We start from the raw sequence: 20,870 nt of genomic DNA on the forward strand, positions 1-20,870 counted from the left end.
CGCAGTGGCTGCCTTGCTAAAGCCAGGGTAATAATCGGGGCAGCACCAGGAGCGTCACAACGTGACGGACATGTGCGCTATATAAGAAGCCACCATCATTATTATTATTATTATGATAACCCAAATATAAATCATCTTTTTAAAATCAGGAGACAGATATTTATGAAATCTCCTTTTCTCTCTTTTATCTTATCTTCTACTACAGTGAGAGCTTCTTCGCAATGAAGGGTGCAGCCATAGTCCTCCCGCACTCCAAAGATACCAAACGACCCATCAAAAAGCACCCAGGTTCGGACCCCTCTTCCAGTCATTCCGCTACCCCTATCGAACTCAACCTCATCCCCTCCGGGCCCCCTCTTCCAGAAGCTCGTAAGACACACGCCGCTGGCTGAGAGTCATTATCAAAAACTATCCTTAAATTTTTTTTCATTTTTGATATTTATCCATCATGACAGATTTTGTTTTGGTTCCATCATATATATTTGCATCCATCCATTGTTGGTGTGATGATGGTTGATGTGGTTGTAATATTCTGTTTGAGTTTGGAACATTTCACATTTCCTCCGTTGGAAGCCAGAGGGGCGCTAGCTCACGTGACTTTGCAAAGAGTTTACACCCTTCTGGCTCTTAACTTTGGTTTAATCTTCTCATATGGGTATTTTACACAAGTTATTTTGAATTTTTGTTATCAGGGAAGAGGTCTGTTTTCTTAATCGCTCAGAAACTAGGGATTTGTATTTCACTTTTCATTACTTTCCTATTACTGCTGTTCAACACTTCTTTTCATGCTATTGGGGATTCTTTTGATTTAAGAACTGATAATCTTTCTTTGGGATGATTTCTTGCAGTTATTCTTTTGGATTTCATCCTTTTTATCCTTTTTATCTTAAAATTTCAGGCAAAGGTTTATATCTCATTTCATGCATACTCAAAGACCAACAAATTATGAAGATCCATCTTTATATATAGAAATTGGCGCTTAATTTGTTTACAGGCAGCTTAGGACCAACTATCTTCTTCCTTTTAAAACATTTTTGAAAAATAGTTTTTCCTTATAATAAGATCTGTATATTTTAGTGAAATGTTCCATATTCAAACAGGATTACTTTAACACATACAGAGTGTGTTGACAAGACTAATACCACCATCCAATATTAACTGCTGTTCATACCATACCATACCAAGTTCACAAGCATGGGTTTTATGTTCCTAACTGTTCAAGTAGCGTATACTCACTATGAAATTAATTCATTAATTTTGCTTTGCCGTCAAACAGCACTTATTTATACAATTACGATATTTCAGTAATACCACAATGCGATACAAGCTCTACGAGTTGCATTTACAGTGTATGATTTTAGCAACGTCACTAACCACAAACAAATATTAGTCATCTGTGCTTGATCATTGTTTGATCATTGTATCATGAAAATGTAGGGAAAGGGAAGTAAAGGAAAATTTGGTCGGTTGAGTGAGCTCATATTCTACAGATACATGTATAGGAGGTGGGGTTTTAAAATACTGTACATATATACATGTATATTCCCATGCTCACCTTTTTACATTAGGCGCACTGATGAATAGTCTGTATTCAAGTATTCTAGTCTGACTGTAACCCCCCCCCCCCTCCCCTCCACCCCAACCCTCCACCCCAACCATCCACGAGGAAAGAAAATGTTTGAGTCTGGAGCTGTAAAGACTACCATAGCTTTTCCAATCAAAACTAACTCCTAATTTTGAGGGTATTAGTTTTAATAGTTTCAGACTCAAACACATTTTTATTGGGAAGAGGAAAAACCCAGCCTACAATTTAGGGTATAGGCCTACATAATAGGGATTACTATATGCACTTTACCAACTTATTAATATTTTATTCTATTAATACCTTTCAATTTTGTCCATTAAAGAGGATTAAAGGGATAGTCGTATTAAGTTGATTAGAGAATCAAATTGTCATCCAGTCGTTACGAACAAAGAACCCACTGCTTGTGAAGCTTGATGCGAGTGAATGAACGCAATAATGGTAGACAAAAGAGAAAAGGCATTCATGTGCAGTTAACACAATAATGCTCTTGGTATGTTTGTTTATACCCACCAAATAAAATAACAAAGCATCCCAAATGAACTAATGACTGTCTCAGCTGCTGTGTTAGTTATTATATTGAGCTGGTACTGGTAGCCTGTGATCAATGCTCTTTTGTCTTTTATTTTCATCCCATCTCTTGCATATGTAGTCATCTCATCTTCTCTTTTTTTTCCCCATTCAAATTAAATCTTTGGGAAAACTTGTCTTTTGGGAAGGATCACAGAGGTGTGTTGACCATAAAACATAGAATTTCTGAGGGTTGCCTGGTCTAGCATTATCCAATGCAGATTATATAATTTCTGCAGCATGCAATTAAAAAAAAGAAGTTATTATTCAAGTAGAATCCATTCTGATTTAATCTGATACCACATTACTGCACTTATCGTCTGTTTGGAGCCAGAAGGGCATTAATTGACTATTGACTACTAGTTCCAAACAGACAGTTAGCTGCATGTGTTAAAATGACGCAAATGCAAGAGATAGAGATGAGAAAGAAAAGAGTTGTAAAGGCTGGATCCCAGGCTAATGAGAGCTATGCGAGGGGAGAGGATTTGCTCGCCATTAACATTGATCTCCAATAATGGCATGTGATCAATGAGAATGGTACCATGATTGAATCCTGAATAATATAACTGTCATAACTATATACATTGTATATGCATGTTGTAATAGCCTAGCATCCAGGTTGAATTAATTATATGTGACTAGATTGATATACCATTGTGAAGCAGGATCTTATTATCAGCATGGCAAGTTTTCCATTTTTCAGGCAAGCATTACTGAGGTGAAAAACACACTTCTGGAGGAAAATTGACACATTTGTAGGAATAAGGTTTTTTCATTTCTTCTGTTTGAAAACAAATCCTTTGAAAGAGCCTGGATTGTGCTCCAAGATTATAATTAATATGTTTTGTGGCCTGAAAGTGAGGCTATATTCCAATTTCAAAATCATTTTCATAGATGTACATACTCATTGAGGTGCCAAGCCCGTGCCATACTGATACAGCAATAAATACCTGAGCATATTGTAAATTGCTTTCGTCTTTATACAACATTGCAAACAGATTATTGAAGCAAACAAAGTAATTGCTTACCTGATTGGGTTTCTGTTTTCATACATGACAAGTAATTTCAGTCGTAAATCAAGCAGACTTTGGTTTTGATTGCATGCTTAGTGAAAGTTGTGTGATTTTGTATATGAAGATTTTAGAAAATGAATGTGGTTGAGGATTATGGGCATGTTGATGCATGCAGTGCATGGATTCTTTGCTTTGTAGTTGAGGGTATTTTCTATATATTGTTTTGTTTTTATTGACATTCAGCCATTATAGCCATATATGTTTTGTTTTCTCATAACAATCATTTTGTTTAGTTTTCTGTGTGGCTTAAATGGTGTAAATTAGGACTGTAAATGTATATTTAGAATACATTGCAGTATGTTTTATTAGTGACTTAGGATTGCCTATTAATATGATTGCCACAAGTCAACAGCAGATAGACAGACAGACATACAAATAGCCAGACAGACAGACGGACAGAGAGAGAAAGAGAGAGAGAGAGAGAGAGAGAGAAAGGGGAGGGGGGGGGAGCAAGAACAGGAAATAGCTTTGGCTTTCTGTAAAATCAGAAACTTTTGCTACTATCAGATAAATATGCCAAGATGATTGAAGTGATTTTCTTTTCATTTTTGCAGATTCAGTGAATACAGCATTTGTGCTTTATAGAAAAAAACATGTCAATGTACAGTACTACCTGTTGAAATGCAGGTACCGGTACAAGGAAGTGGAATTATAAAATGGAATCTAGGTGATAGGTCTCGGATTTTCTTCTTTTGTTATACCAGAATCTGGCGGCAGTCCTTTATATTGATAAACTTCATGACACTTTTATCATCTCCCCTCACTTTATAATTAGGTCTTTGATTTATATTGATGTAGTTCACACATGGAGGTGTTTCTTTTAATGGGAAAATGGCTCCACAATTATCTCCAACGATATGTGATGATGTGATAGACTGAATGACTAGATGGTATCTTCTGTGCACCAGATTTTTTTTACCAGCTGTTGATTTTCTCCTGTACAGTGGGATTGTGGTAGATCCTGTCTAGGTATTAATTGATTTTAATTGCCCAGATAAGAATTAAAAACAAACTATAACGCATCATTTGTGTGTGTTTGGTGGGGGGGGGGGGTCATTTTTATTAATAACTTTCTTGAAGGAAGCATCATTTTCACGATGTATCAAATTATCATAACTTCTTTTCTTTTTCCCTTTTTCCTATTTTTTTGTTTCACATGGTTCACATTGTCCACACTTTTAGCAATGGGAATGTTCAGTTGTTTAATGGTATGAGCAAATAGGCCTCAAATACCATGAATATTATATTAAATATCATATATTGAAGAATTGATGCCAAACCCGGTAATATGAGGACGGGGAAGGGCAGTCTTCTTCATTTCATGGTTAGGATTGCATCTAGATCAGGAACAATGCATCCACCTTACTCGTCATATAAACTTCCCTTTGAATAGATGGATATCTTTCCACCATTGTATGGAGATATTCCACTGATCAATTCCTCCTAGCTCCCATTATACATGACCCATTTCATGATTGTGTGTGAATGTTTTTGTCTCTCTTTTTTCTCCCTTTTTCTTGATATATACAGCCTCTAAAAAGTCCCTTTTTAAAGAAAGGTTGGAACTTGGAACCTGTAGTCTATATAGTCGTGTACATGTACATATAGACTTATTTTGTGGTGTCTTTTTGAATTTGTTCACAAGTAGCTAGAGCTACATGTGTAATGACTACCCTTCATGCTTAAGAATCGTTGCCATATTATATGTGTCCTTATTTTAGATGGCTGATACAAGAAACTAGTTTATCATAATGCAATATACAAGTTTATCATGCTTATGTTAAGCATAGGGTGTGGCACATTTAACATAAATGTTGAAGGGAGGTTAATTGAAAAGAGTTTGCCAAGATGAAAACATTACAAGAGCATGGTTGCTATGGAGATAAGGATGAGGGGTAGGAGGAGGATGGATGGTGAAGCTCAGGAAGGAAGATTCGGGATGACATTGTGTTGTCATTCTTTTGACTAAAATTTGAAGCTCAGATGTCATCCAACATTTGTTCTGGGCTTCATTTTGTAACAGAGAGAGGGTTCAGGTTTGGGTTGTTATTGGTTTTGGTTAGGTCTAGGGTTAGGGTTAAGTAGCAGCTTAAATGTTGGGTCCATGGTTGATGTTCAAATTTGGTTAGTGTCAAAATAACACACCAAGCATGATGAAGCATCTGTCACTAAACATGTATCATACAGGTACATTATTCAGTATACCGGTAGTGTGCAGACCAAATATAGAATCGATAGAGATGTGATGACATGAATTTTGACAAGATAGTCTATCTTTGAACCAAAAGAAGATCAACATTTATCTGTTTAAACGCACAGGGAAAGCAATCAATTACCCCTATCCTCCGAGAATAAAAACAAAAGTTCAGAAGACAAAGCAGTCTTGCCTCCAGGAAAAAGGATTTTCTCCTTATCAAGCATAATGAATTCAACTGGGTCTAGAATATATTCTCCTTTACTTTCCTTTCTCAAAGGGAGGCAAAAGAAGAAATCATTGTGACTTGTGAGAGGGGGAAAACACCTGTGAATAGTCTACATCTTTCAGACTTAGTTGAACTTGTATTTCATTGTGGGCAGGTGGAAATTAAGTTTGCCTCAGAGCCAGACTAGCTAGGTGACTAAAATGTTCTACGGATGAATGAGTGTTGTTGAGTCAGCCAATCGCTAACCCTCGTCAGAATCAGCTGAGTAACAGATGATAATGTCTCTTCATCAATCCCATGGATCCCCTCCAAATTGTTACTTTCTCTGGTGAGTACCCCCGCCTTACTGGCGATGAGCCATACTCCATTTTTAGCTTTCACCTGAGTAGATCATGGAAGTAGTGTAGGGTAGATGAGTGAAGGGTTGAACTCCTGAAGGAAGGAGAGAAAGAGGATGAGGGGGGTATGATTCAAATCTTGCTTCCACAAGAATATTGGAGGGGGTTACATGTAATGGGGGAGATAGATAGATAGAAAGACATGCCTCATGATAGGTTTGAAAGAATAGAGAGATACATGTTAGATGTAAGTACAGTCAAAGCTGTCTGTAGCGACCGCCCAAGGGAAACACAAAAAGTGGTCTTTGTAGACAGATTCCATTAGTACATGTTTTAATGAGAAACCATTTTCAGGGGGGGGGGGGGAATGTGGTCTTTGTAGACAGGTGGTCTCTAAAGCAGGTTTGACTGTATCACATAGTGGACATTATTTTATAACTTTCGATCGGACGACTAGGTAATCCACATCCCCCCCCCCACCCTTCCCCTGAAACATGCTCCACCTGTTATCCATCCTCTGCAGCGAGCCAGAAGGACATAAACTCCTATCAAATGTTTAAAAGGAAAGGTTTGCATGGCGAGAAGATAACTTAGAGTGTGGATTTGATTGAGCAATCCTGAAAAGGACTGAGAATCAATACAGACTCGATGTTTCGTCCAGGTTAACCGTCTGTCGTCAAATAACTTGATTTTACATATTCAATGCCCTACTGGCTCTCGGCAGATAAAATCTCAAACCCTTTTCCTTACCTTATATGGGGCGAGCAAGGTTTGGTTATAAAAGAAATATATAAATAGGGGGGAATTTCCCTTTCGCTGAGCTCTCAATCTCTCAATCTGTTTTGCACAGCTCATGTTCCTGTCGACTAATTTTTCATCCTTTACTTCTCCTTTTCTTCTTTTCTTTTTCAATTTTATACCTGTGATTCATGTAGCTTTGATAACAAACAACAAAGGTGTTTTCGCTTGATCGCAGTATGATGATACTCGGATCCTGATAGAAAATACACCATGAGTGTTCTGCCTTAAGCAGTCAGGAAATGGGTTGATATAATGATATACCGGTCTTTCAAAAGTGTATTAGTTTCCAAAAAGTCTCTATTTCTCTATTTCACTGTCTCTATCTGTATATCTGCATGTCTCTCTATGTTTTTCTGTCTGTCTGTCTCTCTCTCTCTCTCTCTCTCTCTCTCTTTCTATCTCTGTCTGTCTCCTTATCTTTCTATGTATCTATCTCTCCATGTCTGTTTCTTTAGAGCCTTTTTTTCTTTCTTTGTTCCCATTTAGTATAAATCCTTTTCCCATTAAAAAAACTTATATCTTTTCCTTGTATAAGCCTTTGTTTAAAACTTCTATAAAGCAGAGGATCAAATGAAATATGAGACATTTGAGCTCCTCTAGAGAAAGCATGCCACCTCACAGGAAACAGGAGATGGCAAAAGAGTTCCTCTTCAAATTTGTAATCAAAAGAGCTTTAGCTTGTCTTCAGAATTTTGAATTTGTTAGCTCTCTACCTTATAGACACTTGACTATGCCACTTGTACCAAAGGCCGCGCTGTTTGCCCTACTTTTCGAATGCTTGGTTATCTTATGCTAAATTGGCAAGGTGTACTGTGTGTACCCTGCAGCTACTGAAGTGAGAGCTTTCTATAACTTGTGCATTCAGATGGGTATTCTAGGGTGTCTGATCAGTATTAAATATATTAATTAAAATTCATTCTGACCATATTAATAAGACAAGCCTGCCGAATAGCTCTTTGCTTTATGATAAATAGTAGCTGCAATGCATGCAGAAAAGTTCGTTTAATTGCCAAAAGAAGCCAAAGACCTACCGTACCTATGAAAGTTATTTATAGGTATGAGGATATTGACATCTTGGCAAATGATATAACCTTTTTGTATCCTCAAACAGGAATGGAAGATTCAGAAAGAGAGGAGGAGAGGGGGGTAGGAAGAGGGAGAGAGAGGGAGCAATGAGGAGGGAGAGTGAGTGAGAGAGAGAGAGAGAGAGAAAGAGATAGATATAAAGAGACGGACAGACAGCCTGACAGAGACAGATATACATGTAGATGGACAAATGGACAATGACATACATATCTCGAGTGAAAGGGGACATGCATGGATATGAAGCAAGTTGCATGATCGCATATTTGTTTCCAATGTCAATTTTCAGTACTTCAGTGGTGACTAACAAGTTGTATGATTCTTCCTTTAGTGGTTGGAGAGTTGCAGCAGCATTTACAATGTATATTCTGGATCCTGAGGCCCGAGGACACCATCAAAATGGTTAGTGACATAACATTTCTTCTTTATATTTATGTCATCAAACTTTTTTTTATAAATTCATGACATAGATCAAGTAATTCATATTGATTTATTTTCAAAAGTGGAGCTCCCATTTAATTTATTTTGAATTGTAGAGATGAGGATCAAAGTTTGAATACCCACACGCAATAGAACCATGTTGAGCTTGAAACCTGGTTAAACCAAGAGTGCTTTGTACCCCATCTCCTTGTAGGCTATAGTTCTCAAGACACCGTTGACACTGCCACTGGTTAAATATTGCCTGTCTCCTGCCTGGATAGGGGAAGATGATATCTTTGATAATAATATTCTGCTTTTATATAGCGCCCAATACATCGATACAACGATGTGCCTAAGCGCTTTACAGATATATTATTACCCGGTCATCGGATTCAGGCTTACCCGCACACAATGTATGCACATTTTCCACTCCCTGGGAAGCATTCCAGCCAGTCGCCATTTTACAAGTGCACACTTGTCTGCTATATATGAATATTATCTTCAGTGGCTTCTCTAATATGCCTTCCCTCCCCTTCCCCCTCCACCCCATCACAGGCTGTCAGACTGGAGTCATCCTCAGACAACACCATCCGTTACATGGTGCTGGTCTCCTGCTTGGATACGCATCAGAACACAGAGGAGACCATCATCCTGGGCATGGATATCATCCAGAACAAGGCCACCATCGGACTGGTCTTACCCATCTGGGCGGATAGCATCATCCAGATGGATGGAGATGGAGGATTCTCTGTGACGACGGGGGAGAAGATCAACGTCTTCAAGCCAGTCTCTATACAAGCCATGTGGTAAGTAGAGGCCTTTGTCACATCCCACCTCACCCCTCCTGGAATATATCCTTTGAACGATTCTAAGACCACTACCCCGTGGACCCTTGAAAACTACCACTCTCACTTCCTCTGGCAAAATTTCCCCAAGGACAATTAACTTCCGCAAAACTACCCCGTAACTTATTCCTATTATTTCTACAGTAAACAAAGTTGCCTGAGGGGTATTTCTTTAATAAGGAGGTAGTTGTCTTAGGATCAGTGTCCTAGGGGTTATTTGTCCTAGAGAAAAGATACCTATGGATAGTTGTCTGGGGGGTAATTGTCCTTGAGGGTACTTATCTGGGGTGTGGTTGTGGTGGGGGGGGGGTGTCCGTTTGGGGTTATTGTCCAGAGATGATAATTATGGGGAGGGTTTTGGGGATGGAAATAGTCATCCAGAAATATTTTTAAAATTCTCCTAATCATACATTTCTCATTCTCTCTCTCTCTCTCTCTTTCTCTCTCTCTCTCTCTCTCTCCTTCTCTCCAGGTCAGCGTTGCAAGCCCTGTACAGAGCGTGCAACCTGGCCCGGGTGCACAACTACTTCATCGGAGGCCTTCACATGACGTGGATCGGCTTCTACCAAAGCAGCGTCTCATCACCTTACTACTGTCTCAAGGAATGGGAGTATCTTCCAGACATGACGTCCCCACAGAGTGATGAGATCAACTATCTATACCACAGAGAGTGAGTCATGCACCGCCATTCTGTCTCTCTCACTTTGTAGGCAATACCTGACCCTTATGAATAATCCATTTTGTGAAATTTGGGGGAAAAGCCGACATTCCGTCTGTGTCACTTTGATGATGATACTTGACCCTTATGAATAATCAATTTTGTGAAATTTTGTGAATATTAAACATAGATCTGTGGCTATACAGTAGGCTTACAGTTGCACCATGTGAGAGAGGGGGAGGATTGTGGTTTCATACATCATACATAATACATAATTCTCATGCATTTTAGTAAAAGTATGTCATTGCCCAAAATAGGAATTTTTGAAAAATGGAATGAAGCATTTAAGTTGAATCCTGGTGTTTTGAGTCACACCAATGAAAGAATCATCTGTAGTCTTAAACAGGAAATGGCTAGTTCAATGTAGTTGGTCATTTAATCTATCATTCATTACCAAGACTAATGTAAACTGAACAACAACTGAGATTGAAAGTTTGGTTTCCCTTGATATTTCATTTGTTCACAACCAAAAGAGCGTTAACTCTGTGTTAAAGTACATGAGTTAACAGCCTTCTGGCTCCAAACATACAATTTGGTCTCAACCCGGCTCTAATAGGGCTATCGGCTGGATAAAATTCTCAGAAATTCTAGGAATCATGTAGATGTAGTCTGTAATGTATGCGACAAAATCCCTTGGACTTGCCCAAAAAGACCTACAGGCAATATATGGACAATACAAGTATATTAAAGGTGTACTTACAGGTAGGAACACCCGTGTACGATTTACAGGTTTAAAAAATTTCATTATTTTTCTTTCTTTCTCTGTTTGAACTCTTTAGCCGTCGCTACTGTCCTACAGAAGATGAACTGATCAGAAGATTTATATTCGTCAAGTTAAAAGAAATCATGATTCAATGTGACCTTGAAACCGTTACCTCAAAAATGGTGAGAATACAAGATTAATTCTTCGCACACGTACGGTATCCTCGATCGCTCAAACCATTTCACCAAGACTGAACTACTTTCCCGGTAACCATGGTAACTGGGATTTTAGAACTATTTTTTAGAACTATTACATGGGTTTGGAATTTTACCGGGAATTTTACAGGAATAGTTAAAGTTTATGAATGCAATTTCGACCAATCAGATGGCTGGATTTCTTAAGTGAGGTATATAATATCCTTTAAAAACTTTTGTGTAACTTTTTTTTTAAACTTTTTTTTTTCTTCACCCAAAAGCAACTTGTTACCAAGGGTTTGTTGCTTTCTGGTAAAGTACTAGACAAGGAGATAATAATTATTTACTTTTCTTTCATCTCAATGTATTTTTCTTTCTTTCCTTTTCTCCCCATCTGTATTTTCTTGCCATTAATGATTGTCTATTTTTCTGTCACTTCTTGATATTTAACATCTATTTTTCTCATTTTGTTATCACTGCTCATCTCTCTTTCTCTCCTCTGTCCCTCTTTCCATCCTTCTGTCCCTCTTTCCATCCTTCTCTCCTTCCATCCCATTCATCCTTTTTATGCCGTACAGGTCAGGATTAGTCTTGAAAAAGAGATAGGCAAGGAGTTGAAAGAGTACAAGCGATTCATTGATAAACAGATCCTTCTTATCTGTGGCCAACTCGACTCTGCTTCAAAGATATTTGACCATATATACTTGGTGAGTATCCCTTCCCTTAATTTAAGGGACTTTTATTTAGCATTTGGACATTGTTTGAAATAGTTCATGAAAAAAAGTCTTTTTGATCATGCAATTACATTGAGAGAGAATCTGTCTTGAAGCCAGGGTAATGATTTCCAAAAAGCTTTTTGGGAGCGCATAGGGATGGTATAATGTGATATGCACTATACAAGAGCGGAATATTATTATCGTTATTATCACTTTTATTTCTATCATTTTCCAGGGATCTGAATGGAATGCGTCAGATCTTGATGAATTGGAGGAAAATGGGTAGGTTGACTTGTATTTAGTACTTCACTGTTTTTCATATCAGGAGGGCATATTGACATGGTCTCAAGTTTCAAGTGTGACCCTCTATCTATAGGCTAGAGTTTTGGAGAACAAAACAATAAAATAAACTTTTATGGATATAAAGTTTCAAAAAAATAAATGTTTTTTCAATTTGAGGTCCCAGTTGCTTTATGGACTAATATTGAAATGTCAGTGTGTTTTCGGCCTACAAGTAAAAAAAAAAAAAAAAGAAGCTTTTAGTAGTACCGATATACAAATCCCAGCATTTATCATTTATTTTTAAAATCTTGAAATAAGTTCTAGTAGAAAGAAACTACATAAGAAGATTCAAACTTTTATCAATGTGAGGTTCCAATTTTATATGAATAATAATATTGTAATGACATTGTGATTTCCATTCCAAGAAACTGTCTTTCAATAGTAGTGACATCATACTCGTCCCATCAGTTATTATTTTCTCACCCCTAAAGACCATTAAAATTTCAATGTTTCACTTTGCTTTGAACGTAAGATTTATCCGGTAATATATCGAGGGTTCAGTGACACAAAGACATAACTCAATATTTTGCCAAAATAAGTATTTGATATCAAAATGTTCAGGAAAATGTGAGCTTTCCAGGAAACACAAAGACTTAACTCCACCCAATACCCCCATTGAAGTCAATGGCTAGTGAAACATAGACTTAACTCCTTAGGGCCCAAGCGCTCAGTGACACATAAACCACTTTTTCTCAAATTGGCCAAAATGGGGTTACGTCTTTGTATCACTGACCCCTCTGTATGTATACATTTTTTCCATTTAACTCACAACAGAGTGGGCTACATCTTAAACATCACCAAAGAATGCGATAACTTCTTCCCGGAACGTTTCAAGTATTGCAACATCCGCCTGTACGACGATGTGGAGGAAGACCTCTTGAATCACTGGAATACCACCTACCTCTTCCTCTCAAAAGCCAAGTGAGTCCTTCGTCTGCACTTCAGTTCGGAGTCCTATCCAACAAACAATTATTTTTGGTGGTCGATCAATCAGAATCAATCAGAATCAATGGCAGTAGTTCTCATAAGTTATCTATATATCAGGTCTTCGCGCCATTACATAGAGGTCATTTCAAAGATATTCTTCAAAAGTAATCACTATGTATCTGATTTTTTAAAGTGTGCCAATCACCTTGAAAAATAATGTGCGTATAGCGAGAATGTATAAAGCCAACCTAGAAAAAACATTACTTGTTATTCTATGGGTCAGCGGATAAGTAGTATGAAGGAGATAGAGAAAAATATTATAGCCCACTCACGGAACTCAATTCTGACTTGGATATTGTTGGAATGAGACTCCCTTACTAATCCGCAAGGAGTATTAAACTGGTATGATTTCTTCTCTATTTACAGAGAGGCAGGTTCCAAGGCTCTAGTTCACTGTAAGATGGGAATCAGTCGATCTGCTTCAACGGTAAGTCCACTTCATTTATTTTTTATTTTGATTCATTTACAGTTTTATTTAAGCAGGGATGCTTTTTCAGTTAACAAAGTGCTATTTCCTGAATGCCCTGCACAGTAAAAACAACGTATATAAAACATTTACAGACTTCGCAAGGGATTGAGAGTATGAATCCCAGCCTGGAACCACTGTCTTTTGGTAAGACATTAATCCACATTTGCCACTCTCCACCGTGTGTAAATGGGTACCTGGCAGTTGCTATGGTAATTACATTTGCAGGGTCCGCAGGAAGAGCAGTATAGTACTGATGTGGTTACCCTGTGTTAATAAGAACCAGTATTAATTTTATTTTTCCAGATTTTTTCTTCTTTTTTCTTCTTCTTCCTGATTTTACCACTATTTTCCTGATTTTCCCTCATTTTCCCCTATTTTTCCCCAATTTTCTTACTCAAGGGGGGGGGGGGGGGGGGAGGAATTTTTTTATTTTTTAAAAATTATTTTTTAGTGCTCACTATCACCCCCTTATTGTTATTATTTTTGATTACCTTTTTCAGGTGATAGCCTACGCCATGAAGGAGTACGGGATGACCTTGGAGTATGCCTTGGACTTTGTCAAAGCGAAACGATCCATCATCAGACCAAACGATGCCTTCATGAAGCAGCTCCAAGTCTATGAGGGAATCCTAGAAGCAAGGTAGGGCCAATAGACTAAACAGTTTGTACCCTTACACATACCTGCCAACCCTTACAAATAATCTGGAATATTCTGAATTTCTGGATTTCAAGGATCTGAAAATCCGGAATATTCTGATTATTTTGTGGTGCTCTAAGCAAAATTAAGCTTGTTTTATCATGTGCCACAATTTGAGAGTTCAGGTGTTGTCTGTGTTTAATGGCTGCATGCTCGAGCAGCAAATTTGTATTCACTTTTTGGTACAGATTTACCGCTTATTGCCAGTTACACCGACGCTGCAAGTGCGATTTCTTATTTTCGAAGGCATACCGTGCTAAAAATTCCTAATTCTTATTTTCAAATGTTGGCAGGTATGCTTTCAGTGCTCTAGACGTTTAACCTACATCTGCCACCTGTGCACGGTTGCCCCTTTACCTCATGTACAAATCAGGACAAAATTGTAGGCACCAATTAGCGTAAGAGTTGCGTTAAAGCCATACTGTACTAGAAGCTTTACCGCAATATTCCCTCTAGCACCATCTCGGGTCAGCTTTAGCAGTATGGTCCCGTAAGTGGGATTAGGTATTGGGTTACAAACTGTTGGCATTTTGACCATTAGATAGCGCTGTGCAATACGCAGTATGCTAGAGCAGAAAGTTCATTAGTGCAAATTATTTTAGGCAACAAAAAATTGCAGATTTCAGGTCTATATTAGCGCTGTGACAACCCTTAACACCTGTCAACAGCCCATGATAAATACACTGAGGTACAGAGAGTTTATTTGTGTGACATATAAAGAGTTGATACTGCCCAAATCTGGATTATAGTGATGCAAAATGGCAATTATCATGCTTCCCTAGTAAGACTGCCTCTCAGAATTTTGAAAGAACTTGTTTAAGAAAAATTGCTGCTGGCAACAAAATATCATACACATATGAAGGCCTATAACTCTGATTTTTGTGTTAAAATGATTTGTGACTTGCACTACACTTACATTACTAATTTGCCATGATGGTTTATCGTTTTTTGAAAGAAACTTTAAGTTGATAGTGTTTTTTTATTTGGTCTTCCTTTAGTCGTCAGAGACACACGATGTTCCGCAGTAAATCTGAGAGTTCCCTGAGTCGCAGTGAATCCGTGGAGTGCCTGGCAAGTGTCAAACCTCCTGAATTCGGCAGCACTGAAGACCTCTCACCCCGAGGTATGCCGAGAAACAAGTCTTTCTCTGTTCGAGAGAGAAAGAAGAAGATAGAGGAGTTGGACTCACCCGAGGGTGCTGTTGGAGGACCATCATTCTTCATTGGACCGGATCCAACTCACCTAGGAGCAGGAAAATATGTGATGGACACTGGTGAGCCATTGTGTGAGGGTGCTGTTGGTAACGACCCTGGTGTCAGCGATTGCAACGATTTCCAGGTCTTAGTTCCCCCGACGGTCAGACCGAGCTCCATCGTCAAACTGCAGAAGGAAGGGGCATTAGCCTTAGGGGATGTCCCTTTCGTTGTCGCGACTGAACCTGCGGCGTTGTCGTCTACAGTACTGTCCTCCTCTAAAGAGCCGGTGAGTAGTGAAGCGGACACTGTGGAAGGCTCTAGCATGGAAGATACCATGCTGAATACGAACAACAATAGTGCGAATGAACTCTCCTTAGACGGCTCTGATGAGGATATGTACCAGAGGACAAGCGTCAAGTCAAAGGTCACTGAAATAGAAAGTAGTGTAATGGGCGCAATGGACGCAACCGAAGAGGAAGGTGAGGGGGAAGGGGAAAGTGAAGTAGGGGCGTACAAGAGGGAGTCGATCCCTTGGAATCCTGGAACAGTACTACGACAGAAGCAGGAGATTGAGGAGAAGATGAGGGACGGGAGTCCTACATCGTCAGTGTCAATGAAGTTTGATGATGAGGGTGAGGAAGGAGATGAGGAAGGGAGATCAGAAACACAAGTTGTCTCCATCGTGGATGAGCTGGCCTCATCTGCAACTGGGAGCACTCAAGATGACTTGATTGATTCACCAGGAACAAACCGTAAAGACTTAGATGTAAATAGGACTGAAGGTGGAGAGTGTGAAAAGAACCAACAAGATGGGGAAAATCGCAGTGTGGACGATGCAGAGAATGCGTCGGCGCCTATGGACGTAACTGAGACGACAGGCGACAACAACAGATCGTCTGTCTACACCACTTCGGGCGAAGAGATCCAGCTCTCGATGGGGTTGGTGGAGCGACATAAGAGAGAATTTGAGCAGAAGACTGCAGCGGAGGTGCTCCAACAGGACACAGAGACCGATGCTGCAGTGGACGATGCAACGGATTTACCGTGCGGTGCTCAGGGCAGTCCTGGTGTGTGTGAACCGTTAGAGGAAGAGAGAATGGATGTCCAGGAGGAGGAGGGTGGTTGCACCTCAACGGTGTATCCGGATGAAGCGAGCGGCTGGAAAGTTGGAGATGTGAGGAGACACACCATGGAACTTGAAGAGAGGATGGAACTGGGTGAGTTAAGAATGAAGAGATATATCTTTCCTAAAGTGAAATCTGAAACTGACATAAAATCCAGTTGCAGCCCTAATCCAAACCTTAGATAATTGGCACAATAAAGTTGAGAGTAATTCTGTAATATCTTTTTGAACACCACATTGCATGTATGACGTGTACTCTTATGCACATGAAAGTATGTGTAGTTTATCAAAGATATGAAATGCTGTGATTTTGAAAGGAAACTGATGTTTTCTATTCTAAAAATGAAAAATCAGCCAGCCTTTTGAAGAAATAAGAAGAAACACTACCTACATAAAAACATGCATGCATGAAAAATAATTGTATTTCTTATGTTCATAAAAGGGATCTAGTAACTTTGTCTTAGATTCTAAATCCTGGATTTAGCTCATGCTGCAATGATAATTATAAACCATCAGGACAGTCAGGAACCCTATGACTTTTACAAGCCGATCGCCTGTCTAATTATCAAGATATTTATGATTGGAAATCAAAATTTCATTTTTCATTTCTTAATGTTTTGGTAAAACCGGTCACTCAAAGATTTTTACTTTTTCGAGGCACTTCATAATCATTTTGAATCGCATTTTTTAAGGGCTTCAATATTACATCATATCACAGACACTGATAACACGTAGGGCCATGCATCTTAGATTTAACATTGTTAAACAATGCCTTTAAATAATGATGTTCCTGTCATATTTTTGGCTGACAGCTTCGTCACCAAGTCCCACCAAGAAGTCAGTATTCTGGCAGGATCGTGACGGAGACGAGCAATCAGAGCTGACTAGCGAGGAGCTGAGAAACATCCAAGAGATGGACATTCCTCTCAGATCATCCAGTCCTGATGGTGTGACGATGGATGCGGAAGGTGAGGAATGATGATAATAAAACAAAAAGCCTGTCATCCTATCGTATCAAGTTATGATAAGGTGCATTTTGTATATATTGTCATGCTACCATCTGACAAATATAGAGTTGTATAGGGGCATTTAATACACCGATCTCAGCCAGACTGAGAGACCGCCGCCTCCGTTTCAGTGGGCACTGCTGGAGGAACAAGAGTGAAATCATTTCACAAATGCTCTTCTGGGAGCCCTCAAGGGGCAAACGCACCAGAAGGCGCCCAGCAATGACTTACATTGACCAGTTAGAAAAAGAAACCTGTCTACCAAGGCAGGAACTCCTAAAGATCACGAAGAATAGAACGGAAAAAGCTTGTCAAATCAGTGCGAGTACGCTAGACCTAGTAGTAGTCATGCTACTTGTAATTGAAGGTTTACATCACAGGCAAAAAAAATCATGAATTTTAGGATTATTTGGAGCAGGAGGATACATAACAATAAGGAAAGAATCATAGCAATATATGACATGTAAGATTTGAAGAAAGAAAAATTTGTTCATGTACATCAACAGAAATCACTTTAAATGCTTGCCATCATTTTACCATTGCCACAAATGATTTGACTTTTGAAATTTAATCTTTGTTGCTTTGTCTTCAGCAGGGGAGTCAGAAGTTCTGGTGGGTGTGGCAGAACAGGTCAAGCAACTAGAATTGAGAAGATGCCGCTCCATAGCAAAGATGTCCAACGAAAAAGTCAAGACTTTGAGAGCGTTGATTGGAGTGGGGGATGAAAAGCCTGTCAGCGAGTCTAGCTCATCAGCAGAAGCTACGTGCAAGTCAATGGCAGATGAACCTCTGGTTGAACTGAATCCAGACACGGTTAGACTCTTTACCAGTCAGATAGGTTGCGAGGTCACGCTAGACCAGAAAGCGGCGACGGGAGAGAGAAAAACACGGAAGAGCGAGTCAGACAAGGAAACGCCCAGCTCCTCAGGGTCAAAGATCAAATCGCAGCATGGCCCCTCCCATCCCTTGCGCAAGCTAGCACAAGGGGGTGCAACAGGGCGGGGCACACGAGGGAAATTCTATAGTACCATGTGATTGTTTACAAAATCATTGTCTTCCATCCGTTGATCAAAAAGTGCTCTGTACAAGTGTGTGTCTTACTGTGTAGCTCTTATGTTTAGATTTCCTTTCAATAGACAAAGCTTTTACACGTATGTCAAATATGATGAGATATAAAAGCTGTACAATCAATGTTCGATGGTTGGATTAGATTATTTCTACTGGAAACGGCAGGGACGTGTCGCAAATATATGTTGAAGTAAATTGGTTTATAATAATGCACAGTGTTGGTAAAAGCCAAAGAGGTCAACATATATTTCTTTCTTCCATTTTCCTCATGTTTGGATACACCTAAGAAGAACGCAACCCAGCTATTATAGTTAGCTTCGATAGGCAGGATTTCTGAGAAATCCTTTGTTTTGTGGTTTTTTCCAGTATTGATCCCATTTTAGAAATTTATATTTTGTTAAAGCTGATACAATATCTTGTTGAGATAAAATGAATTGCAGCTGAGCTTTTAATTCACATTGATAAACTTCAGAAACAACAATTTTCCACAAGAGAAAAGGGTATTGTAAGAGCAAATACTTTAATAGATAACCCCAACCTATGTTATCATTTCTTTGCTTTCAAAGCTAGTTAAGGAGACCTGGGCCCCATCTTATAAAGAGTTGCAATTGATTTGAATCGATCTCAATTTGAAATTGATTGCAACTCCGTACTAAAGAGATAGGAGATGCTTTTGACATCAATTGCAAATTATATGTAATCAGTGGCAAATATTTTATGAGACGGGCCCTGATTTTCGATTTGTCATAAGCCAACCAAAGACATATACACCAAACAATAAGACCTCATCCAACATTGTGTATTACCCTAAAGCACCGTCACTCCTTTTTAATATGAATATATGGCATATCATTTGTGGAAAGAAAACTTCTTTTTTTGATGTTATCTGTTCATGCATAATTACATATGAATGAGTCAATGAATTTAGTGTGAATTTTCTTTTCCTTCTTCCTCTTCTTCTCCTTCACCTTCTTCTTCTTCTTCTTTTCCTTCTTTTCCTCCTTTTCCTTCTCTTTTTTCTTCTTCTTCTTCTCCTTCTCCTTCTTCTTCATCCTAGAGGCAGAAATATTTCTATATTTCCATTTTCACCCTCTTTTTCTTGTCACAGTGCTTCAGATTTAAAAACCTTAAGAATCTTCTCTCTGTTATAGTTATTGCAAGGACGTCTATGTTCTTTTGAATTTACTGAAATCTTAACAATTCTATGAAATACTGATCATGCTATTTAAAGTCAGGCTGGTTATTTGAGGATGTTTTTGCTCTCTTTTGTTATATAGATTATATGAAAATGAAGGATGTGTCACATTTCTTCAAGCATTATGGAGGTTGAGACGCTACAGAACTATTCAAAGATAAAAGTTGTGTGTGTAGTGACATCTTGAAAGTCGCAGGTTGTACCTATGTGTAGACTGTCTGCTGTGAAGTGGTGCTAGGACATGTGTGTTCAGAAAGAATGTGAAACTATATGTTTAGTCTTAAGTGGTATGAAGGTTTCGACAAGAGATTTAATGTGGTCTAGTCCAAGAAGGGGTTTATGACATATGAATTCATAAGCTTATGATGTTAAGGTACTGTTGTTGTTTACATGTACATCATTTTGTGATTTGTGACAAGCTTTAGCTCATTGTGTAAGGCTTGACTGTGTGAAAGATGCAATGGCTGGTGTTCAGTCTATTACTTTTGTCTGGTAAATTGATTTGTTCATGTTTCTTTCATCTTTCAATATTAATCACTGACATGATGTAGGCCGAGAATCATCCATTTCCACATGCTTAGAATGATGTTGGGATAACATGTCGTAAGAATACCTATCATCATTATGCAGTATGTCTTTGTAATAATGTGCATTTTCATGAATGTTACTGAACAATTAGCAATAATCAAATAATAATTAATGATTTCTAAAAATATGAAAAGATAATATGTATGTATGTATAAAATTGCCTAAATTGACTTAATAATATTTCTTGTGGTTATACCAATTCTGACCTTCCGCTAACACTCCAAAGTTAGGTATTACTAGAAATATTTGACGAAGATGAAGATAATTCCATTGAGAAACTCTGAAAGACCAACATGTTTTGACTAATACCGATAACCATGTTTATTTTTGTCTCAGTCTACTTTTAAAAAAAAATGATTCCAGTCTTTCCATGCAGTATATTAATAAACAATAATTTGTGTGTATTTGATTTATTATAATGATCAATATTATTCTTTCTAATTACATTTCTCTAAATGTAGATTTAGAATTAATAAGCTTTGACCAACTGAAAAAAACAGCTCAGAACTTGCCTCCCTTCATTTGATTTAAAGCAAATAAACATGATTTACATGCATAGGGTAAATAATGATAGGCTAAATGATAATTATGGTAAATTACTCTTATAATATTGAAGATTTTTGTTAAATTATCACTCTCACAATTTTTCTCCCTTCTCTCTCTCCTTCTCCTCTGTCGCACTCTCTATCTTGCACTTCAAGGGCATCGCTCTCATCTGTCCTTTTTCTTTTC

The 20,870-nt window shown here is 38.4% G+C and overlaps 1 protein-coding gene across 4 annotated transcripts in view; it reads left to right on the forward strand.

Annotated features, from left to right (window-relative positions):
* LOC575378 overlaps window positions 1-20,621 on the forward strand; it is a 34,288-nt gene extending 13,667 nt beyond the window's left edge. For 2 of the 4 annotated variants that reach the window (XM_011678085.2, XM_011678086.2), the window contains exons 3-15: window positions 206-369; window positions 8,202-8,272; window positions 8,846-9,096; window positions 9,608-9,805; window positions 10,633-10,738; window positions 11,329-11,457; window positions 11,702-11,748; window positions 12,583-12,729; window positions 13,162-13,222; window positions 13,765-13,904; window positions 14,960-16,374; window positions 17,093-17,248; window positions 17,880-20,621. In XM_011678085.2, coding sequence (XP_011676387.2) covers window positions 206-369; window positions 8,202-8,272; window positions 8,846-9,096; window positions 9,608-9,805; window positions 10,633-10,738; window positions 11,329-11,457; window positions 11,702-11,748; window positions 12,583-12,729; window positions 13,162-13,222; window positions 13,765-13,904; window positions 14,960-16,374; window positions 17,093-17,248; window positions 17,880-18,322 — 3,328 coding nt within the window. In that variant the 3' untranslated portion in view covers window positions 18,323-20,621. The remainder of the gene's footprint in view (window positions 1-205; window positions 370-8,201; window positions 8,273-8,845; window positions 9,097-9,607; window positions 9,806-10,632; window positions 10,739-11,328; window positions 11,458-11,701; window positions 11,749-12,582; window positions 12,730-13,161; window positions 13,223-13,764; window positions 13,905-14,959; window positions 16,375-17,092; window positions 17,249-17,879) is intronic. The other 2 variants (XM_030991501.1, XM_030991502.1) reach the window with 2 other exon arrangements.
* Window positions 20,622-20,870: the final 249 nt, after the last annotated feature.

Source organism: Strongylocentrotus purpuratus, unplaced genomic scaffold (assembly GCF_000002235.5).
Source record: "Strongylocentrotus purpuratus isolate Spur 01 unplaced genomic scaffold, Spur_5.0 spur5_scaffold_2, whole genome shotgun sequence".
Lineage (NCBI taxonomy): Eukaryota > Metazoa > Echinodermata > Echinoidea > Camarodonta > Strongylocentrotidae > Strongylocentrotus > Strongylocentrotus purpuratus.